This window comes from Aquarana catesbeiana, linkage group LG03 (assembly GCF_042186555.1).
Source record: "Aquarana catesbeiana isolate 2022-GZ linkage group LG03, ASM4218655v1, whole genome shotgun sequence".
NCBI classification, from domain to species: Eukaryota; Metazoa; Chordata; class Amphibia; order Anura; family Ranidae; genus Aquarana; species Aquarana catesbeiana.
In genome coordinates this window covers 218235263-218244380 of record NC_133326.1, presented here as the reverse complement: position 1 = coordinate 218244380, position 9118 = coordinate 218235263, and the positions used below count along the sequence as shown (strand labels likewise).

General features: G+C 40.0%; 1 protein-coding gene across 1 annotated transcript in view; it reads left to right on the top strand.

Annotated features, from left to right (window-relative positions):
• LOC141131934 (ADP-ribosylation factor-like protein 8B-A) overlaps positions 1-9118 on the top strand; it is a 108135-nt gene that overhangs the window by 87950 nt on the left and 11067 nt on the right. The window contains exons 5-6 of the mRNA XM_073619771.1: positions 765-832; positions 5933-6003. Coding sequence (XP_073475872.1) covers positions 765-832; positions 5933-6003 — 139 coding nt within the window. The remainder of the gene's footprint in view (positions 1-764; positions 833-5932; positions 6004-9118) is intronic.

The following is a 9118-nucleotide window of genomic DNA, read 5'->3' as shown; positions in this document are numbered from 1 at the left end:
TCTCTCTCTGTCTCTCTCTCTTTGTCTCTCTCTCTTTGTCTCTCTCTCTTTGTCTCTCTCTCTCTCTCTCTCTCTCTCTCTCCTCTCTCCTCTTGTCTCTCTCTCTCTCTCTCTCTCTCTCTCTCTCTCTCTCGGTCTCTCTCTCTCTCTCTCTCTCTCTCTCTCGGTCTCTCTCTCTCTCTCTCTCGGTCTCTCTCTCTCTCTCTCGATCTCTCTCTCTCTCTCTCTCTCGATCTCTCTCTCTCTCTCTCTCTCTCTCGATCTCTCTATCTCTCGATCTCTCTCTCTCGATCTCTCTCGATCTCTCTCTCGATCTCTCTCGATCTCTCGATCTCTCTCGATCTCTCGATCTCTCTCGATCTCTCTCTCTCTCGATCTCTCTCTCTCTCTCTCGAGATTAATTCAGTTGATCCTATAACACCTTAAGAGAGGTAAAAAAAAAATGGCAAAAGTTTGTGCTGCATAAATCAGTTACAATTCAAGACGAGAGGGAGGGCCATGGCATATGAAAGCTTACAATCTAAAGTTTTTAAAAGTGTTCACAAAATTCACTCCTTTTTCTAATTGAATTAAAGTGGGAAAATGTGAATTGTAGGTGAAAGTTGTATAACTCTTGAGTGAAAACGTGTATAAACCCTATGGTATCTATATAGTCAATGAAATACTGTATGCTTTAGTGGGTTGATCCTAGTGTGTGTGTGTGTGTGTGTGTGTCTAAAATGTACCGATGTGACAAGTGTCATATTTTCATTTCTTTGCGTTAGGTTTTAGTACTTGGAAACAAGAGAGATCTTCCTGGGGCTTTGGATGAAAAACAGCTTATTGAAAAACTGTGAGTAAACTAATATTTTGGTATTATGGGGAAAATCACCATTATGATGCCCAGTTTGATTTACTTTAGTGTGGTAAAATCTAGTTTTTGACCACAGTGCATTTGTATAATTTTATAGCCTCTAAACCTTTTGGAAGCTTTCATTTAGTGCCTGTTCACACACAGTGCAGTGACCGGTATTTATCTGCACTGGAAAAATGCCAGTCACTGGGGCACATAGAAAACGATTATTTTTTATGTGCCCTGTTCACACTGCAACTCAGCCCGGAGGTGTGCTGCAATACAATGCAGTCATGTGCCACTTGCAGCACACTGGATGGCACCACACAGCAGCGCAATGCACCTCTGCTGTGTGGTGACATGAATTGGAGTGTCACTTTGTGCACTTCAAAGTTGAGAGAGAAAAAAAAAAAGGGAGCTTCTGTGATGTGCTGAAAAGCACATCACAACGTCCCCTTACCGTAACGGCCCACCCACTGAACTGCTCTCCTTTAGTGAGCGTACAGTGTGAATGGGCCCCTTTAAGATTGTGTTGTGTTTTTTTTTTTTTTTTTTTTTTTTTTTTTTTTTTTTTTTTTTTTTTATGGTGCGTTGTATTTACTTGCCTTTTGTTACACTATTTGAAAAGAAAAAATAAATTACTTTGATGGAGGCGCTTTTCTGCATTCCTGCTGAAATTGGTCTGTTCAGTCCTCTACTTTCCATTGTGGTCATCCTCAGCCTGGCTTTTGGAGTACAGTGTCTGGGTTCTGCAGGACTAGACGTTTGGGGATAGCCTCAAAGTAACCTTTGGGCACTAGCTCTATGTAGGGTGCTTTCCAGACTTTGTTGTGGAAACATAAGCTGTAGAGCGCTTTTCAAGTCCCTAGGCATTAGCATTACTTCAGTGCTAGCCATGCCCCTAAAGACTGGCTTAGTAATAGTAAGTATGCTGGACTACCCAAGCACCAGGAGCTACCTCAATTACATAGGTTGCTGGGTGCCCTAACCTATGTTGGCACTGGTTTTGAAGCAGAAGGGGTTAACACTGTGTGGTACTTTATGCTGACATCCCCTAGGAGTGTCACAAGTTTGCTCTGGAATCCTTCCCATCACAGTGTTGAGGAAGCATCTCACTGCTGCTCCTGCTGCTTGCAGAGAGCCAAGTGGAACTTCGATTTATTTTTGGTCCATCCATGCTGTCTGCCTACATTGAATCTTGTCCAGCCATCCAACCCTCATCGTCTACCAGCTGTCCAGGTTTCGTGAGTACCTGAGCCCTTTCCTTTTACCCTGCGCCTATATGTTGCCATGCTGCAATTCAAATGCAACAATTCTAGACATAAGGGGGGCAGTCCCGTTGGTAGAATGGGAGCTAGGGACCCCCACCGTACAACAGTTCTTGGGCAGTTTGCTGCACGTCTTCTGGGCCTGCAGCCTCGAATTATGTTATCCTCTGCTCTTGGAGTCTGTTCCATCATTTGTAGACATCCTTTGCTCCTCTTTTGCTTGTGGAGTCATGAAAGACCTAATGCCCCAAATTACCTAGTTATTTGCTGACTGTATAGATCATATTTGCTCCTGCGGATTTTCTATCAGATTTGCCTCCGCTGCCTAAGGGGCTTCTGAGCCCTCCTCATGAAGGTGAACTGTCACCATCCAGAGTTGGTGGATGTTTACGATCACTTGAACGGCTTGCAATTTTACATGCTTGCCGGTGAAGGTTTCCTTTCTTCACTCCTTGCCACTTCCCATGTTTCTCACCTCCAACCTTTTTCTGTGTCACTGCACAGATAAATGGATCTTCATCAAGCTCTCTCTGGTCTTCTTGATCAAGGTGTCATTGTTCCAGTGGCAGAACGGTATTGGGGGTTCAATGCCAAAATGTTCACTGTTCCCAAGCTCAAAGGGGTGAATTCTTCCCATTCTGGATATCAAAGCTGACTGTCTTCTTTCAACTCCAAACATGTTTGCATGAAATCTTCCAAATCTGCAATCACCTTCCCTTCAACAGGGAGACATCCTGGCTCATGTGGACATCAGATGCCTTCTTACATGTGCCCATCTTTCCAGCACATTAACTATCCCTCTGCTTTGCTGTGCTGCCTTTTCACTATGAGCTTGTGGCTTTGCCCTCTCCTCTCCACCTCAGGTATTCACCAAGGTGTTAGTACTTATACTAACTCTGTTGCATTTTACTGGCATTCCCATTGTGGGATACTTGGACAACCAACCTACTTTTGCAGTAACTGTCTGCACAAGCTTTTTTTGAACAATAACATTAACTGGACTTGGATGAGTCCTGAACCTTCAGAAATTAAAGAAAATGTAAGTTAAATCATATTGCCACCATCCCTACTCAAATACAAAAAAAAAGTATATATTAATTTTCACATTTCCCATGGGACTTTGGGGAGCAATATACATAAATTGGAGCCAGAGTAATGAATTCTGTCAGTTGGCACATTGCTATTATGCAAACACATGTGATTACAAGATACCCACAGTCCATAGTCGGACTATTGCGACATCCGTAGTGTTTAACTTGTCAACACTGTCCCCAGGCAAGAACAGATCTGATGCATTTCAGAAAATCCTTCAGTGGTATTGAAGGTAGAACATATGTCACAAATTGTCCAATAAGCCAGCCCAGCTTAAAACAAACTCCAGAATGCATTGCCACCTTCTGCCAAGCATGGGCCAAGTAAAGTCAGCCCCAGGGGTTTAATAACATGCATGCGTTGAAGCCACCGGAGATGCAGCCTAATGGTGGCTCTTGACCCTTGTTGAAGAGGATTGTAGCATTTTTTTCCAAATGGCCTGGAAACAAAGTAAAGTTAAACACTATGGATATGTCAAAATAGTTCCCCAACTATGGACTGCTGGTGTGTTGTAATCGCATGATGTATTTGCACAGTAGCAATGTGCCATCCGATATGGAATTTTTAAAGTTTTACACAATGTTTGAATAAAGTTGATGTACAATCATTTATTACTCTTTGCCTAAAATTTATGTATATTGCCCTCAACGTCCAATGGGATGTGTGTATGTATATGTGATGTGACATACATGCATACATTGTGCAGGTGTGAAAAAAATGTTGCTATAGAAATGTCAATAGTTTATATCAATTAACAAAATGGAAAGTAAATGAACAGACGAGAGCTCCAAATCAAATCAATATGTGATGATTTGCCTTCAAAACAGCATCAGTTGTTCTAGGTACGCTTGCACACCCCCTTTTTTTTTTTTTTGAGGCACTCGGCAGGTTGGATGTTCTGAACATCTTGGAGAAGTAACCACAGACCTTCTGTGGATGTAAGCTGCATCAAATCCTGTCTCCATGTAATGCCAGGCAGACTCCTTAATGAGATCAGGGCTCTGTGGGGGCCAAACCATCACTTTCAGGATTCCTTGTTGTTTACACTGAAGATAGTTCTTAATGACATTGGCTGTATGTTTGGGGTCATTGTCTTGCTGCAGAATAATTTTGGGGCCAATCGCATGCCTCCCTGATGGTATGGCATGATGGAAAAAGTATCTTCCTGATTTTTTTTCATCGAGGACATCATTGAATCTGACCAAATCTCCAACTCTATTTTCAGAAATGCAGCGCCAAACTTGCAAGGAACCTTCACCGTGCTTCACTGTTGCCTGCAGACACTCATCATTGTACCGCTCTGCAGCCCTTGGCAAACAAACTGCGTCCTGCTACAGCCAAATATTTCAAATTTTGACTCCTCAGATCCGCACACCTGCTGCTATTTTTCTGCACTCCAGTTCCTATGTTTTCATGCATAGGACATGGAAACACGGCTGAGCGACCCACCTATGCATGAAATCATAGGAACTGGACTGCAGAAAAATAGGCGCCTAAGCCCCTGACCTCCCCTTAATACAATCTTGTGTCCATGTGCACACATAGGTTTTTAGTAGCGGCAACACTTTTTGAAAAACTGTGGCTTAGGTGTGTTTAACACAATTTTTTCCTGTCAAGAGAAACAGCGTTTACAATAAACCAGTGTGTATGTGGCCTCAGACCACCTCACCCCACCGCTGTTTAGTTTTTAGTTTAGTTTAGTTTAATGTATATGTAATGATAAACTAACACCTATTTGACACACAAAAAAAAAAAAAAAAAGTGCTATAATGAAAATTAGTCCATGGGTGAAATCAACCAAAGGTGACGAGTGCCGGCTGCCAAAGTCTGTACATAAATTCAGTGAGTGATTTGCTGCAAACTTCACATAATCAAGAGGTGCGTGTTTCACTTGTGCTTCCCTATTCCCCCAGCTAATACTCTAGTTGCTTTCCCCAGAATAGCAGGGAGGTGGGTCTGGGCACAGTTGTCTGTCCTTAAGTGCTGTGTTTCTCAACTCCAGTCCTCAACGCGCCCCAACAGGTCATGTTTTCAGGCTTTCCATTATTTTGCACAGGTGATTTGTTGAGTTTCACTGCCCCAGTAATTACCACAGCTGTTTCACCTGGGGGAAATCCTGAAAACATGACCTGTTGGGGAGCCTTGAGGACTGGAGTTGAGAAACGCTGCTCCAGTGTACTGGGAATAGATGCACAGGGCTGGAAGATTGCAGAGCTGCAGATGTTGGAAGAGGAGATGCCAATAAGTTGAGTTGAGAATTGGCACAACCAGGAAAAAAAAGGTGTCCTTTATCAACCACAGCACCAGAAAAAACATGGACTGTGTGCTGCATACACTTGGTCAAATATGCAGGTTCAACAAGAATTTTTGTTCTGGTGATCCTTTTTTCTTTATCGTTTAAGCAAATAAAAAAAAAAAAAAAATATATATATATATATATATATATATATATATATATATATATATATATATATATATATATATATATATATATATATATATATATATATATATATACATACACATACACATACACATACACATACACATACACACACACATACACACACACACACACACACACACACACACACACACACACACACACACACACACACACACACACACACACACACACACACACACACACACACACACACACACACATTTTTAATGGTATGTAATTTGCATGGTGCTTCTTTTACTTTTGAATAACTTTAAATCTTTTTGTTTCTTGTAGAAATCTTTCGGCTATTCAAGATCGAGAAATTTGTTGTTATTCTATTTCATGTAAAGAGAAAGATAATATAGGTAGGTTTCGGTTGTTAAGTGTTCTTGCATAGCAAGACCACTTACTGTTATCTCACATATATATTATTCTTATTATTATAGCCAAATTTACCACCCTAACTCCTCCCACAGTTTTTACACTACATAGACAAGTAATATACCGAAACGTGCGGATTGTTCCCGAATGGTGTGCTATTACTTTGTGGAACGTTTCGCCGAATGGTTCACGAAATATCGTCGTTTTTGCGGCAAAATTGGTCCCATAGGAATGAATGGGGAAACTAGAGTGGGAGATGACAAAAGCTGGAAAATCAGAACATGATTTCTAAACTGCCGCCACTCCCTCATTTTCAAGCCCACCTACACAAATCTTATATCAAAACGTTCAGCTATCCCTGCTGCCACTAAACATGTCCACGGCTAAGCCATAGTCCTGATAGTTTTCACAATATGACCATTTGTTTGTAACTCACGCCATCCATTGACATTCATTGAAACTACACTCTAGCCCCCTCCAAATTTGAAGGGCAATTTCTAAACTGCGACTGTGCCTTCATTTTTAATATTTCAGAGACATACTATGCATCAAAATCTAGGTCTGGGTCTTGTGATTCTCACAATATAAAGATCTTCGCTGTAGGATGTATAGTTTTTAAAATACGGCCATTTGTTTAGAGGTCATTTCAGGAAATTTTAGCCATTAATCAGAGTGTACTGTTAGTGTTTGTTTTGTTGCCATGGTTACCAAAGCTTCTGTTATACACAGGGGGGGAGGTGGCTGGAGCATCTCAGCTCTGATTACAGAGCCCGGGGGAGGGGACAGACACACCATGCACTGATTTATAATAGAGGAATATGATGGGGCAGTTTTGATGGGGTAATTCTGATGGGGCAGTTTTGATGAAGTAGTATTTGGGAAGCATAAACAGGGCATGAGCGTTGCTAGGAAACAGTGGTTGTAAACACAAGATGCTGAGACACCCCAAATGCATGTGACTTCATCTGCTAGACTTGATAATGCTTGTAGACTCCTCCCACAGTTTTTACACTACAGAGACAAGTAATATACCGAAACGAGCGGATTGTTCCCGATTGGTGTGTTATTACTTTGTGGAATATTTCGCCGAATGGTCCACGAAATATCATAGTTTTTTGCGGCAATATTGGTCCCATAGGAATGAATTGCGAAATGTTCAATGTCATTTAATTGGTGTCCTATTACCTTGTGGAACTTTGTGAAAAGCTGAAAAATACCAGTGTGAATCCGGCCTCAATGTCATTTAATTGGTGTGCTATTACTTTGTGGAACGTTTCGCTGAATGGTTCACGAAATATCGTCGTTTTTGCGGTGAAATTGGTCCCATAGGAATGAATGGTGAAATGTTCAAAACTAGAGCGGGAGGTGACAAAAGCTGACAACCCCATGATCAGCTGAAACATTATGACCGCCCCATGAAAAAAAAAAAAAAATTTTTGAAAAAAAAATATATATATATTTGAAAAAAAAAAAAAATTATTTTTGAAAAAAAAATTACTTAAAAAAAAAAAATAATTTCGAAAAAAAAAAATCATTTTTGAATAAAAAAAAATCATTTTTGAAAAAAAAAAATTACTTTTGAAAAAAATGTTCAGCTCTTTCAGCTAATGATGGAACTTTTTTACTACTATTTATACTTTTTAAAATATTAAGCTTTTTAACACTTTTCACAGTTACTCAAGCCACTCCACCCCACCCAGTTACTCCGCCCACTCCAGTTGTAGAGGCAAGAACACTTTCACAATTTCCCCAGAAATTGTAGCTTTTCTAGTTATAAATGTTCTCCAATTTTTGATCATTGACACATTTCTAGTTTAAACTTCAATATTTTCTGTTTGTACCTTTTGAAGGGATACTGAGATATAAGCGCTTTCTTTTGGTGGTATTTGATCACCACGTGGTTTTTTTTTTTTTTTTTTTTTTGCTATATAAATTAAAATTGGGAAGAAAAAAAAATTTTTTTGCTTAGTTTTTGTTGTAAAACTTTGCAAATCTATCTTCATAAATTTAAGTCAGAATGTATTCTGCTACATTATTTTTTTGGGGTAAAAATAACCCATAACAGTATGTTTAGTCTGTAAGAAAGTTAGTCTAAAAACTAGATGATATATATCTGAAAATTGATCAGCTGAGACCCTAAAATGCTGGCCGTTGGTATGAGGTATGGCGGTGATCAGGACGCTGGTATTGTATAATCACATGGTAAGACAACTTCCTATCACCCGGACACATCGGTAATGTGATTCGCTATGCCTGAGTGACAATGGACCATTCGACTTCCGGGTGCGTGCTCTGTGTGCTGTGCAGGAGCTCACAATGTGAGATGACGTACAGGTACATTAACTTGCATTGGCGCTGCTTCCTGTCCGCCGTTTATAGGCAGACAGCAAGTAGTTGAGACTGCATACATTCATACAAATTTATTTATTTTAATCATGATGTAAAACACAATTTTTTTAAGTGGTCATAACGGCTAAAGGTTTTTACCTTTTTTAATGCATTCTCTGCACTAAGATAAAAAAAAAAACTTTGAAGATTAGTTCTGATTATACTTATTCTGATTATACTTACCTGAGCCTGATCTCGATCCAGCGCTGTGCCCAAGAGTAGCATCACTGTTTTCTCTCGGTTTTCACTGGCTCAGAGGCAGCCGTGGGAGCTACGGGCTCCTGCTTCGGTCAATCAAATGCAGTAAGGATTGAGAGGGGGCAGGGTTGAGTCACACTGCAGTGGGTATAGAAAAGAACCCCCCCCCATTTAAAATAACATTTTGTTGCCTTGCAGCCTGAAATGAAGACTGTTTTTGTGTTTTTAAACAGCTGTATTTATTTCCAAGTGAAAGATATAATGCCAACATGTCAGGAAAAAAATGCAAAAAGAGAATCGGAGTTGGAAAAGATCACCCCTCCTAAAAAAAAAAAAAAAAAAAACAAAAAAAAACAAAAAAAAAAAAACAAAAAAAAACTTAAACAAAAAAAAAAAAAACAGATGTAGCTAATCACCTTCTCAGTTTTGCACACAAAGCCATTTGACTTTCAACTGTGATCAGCTGTGGTAATTTTAGCTCAGCATGAGGAGCTTTCCTGGAGCATTTCAGTC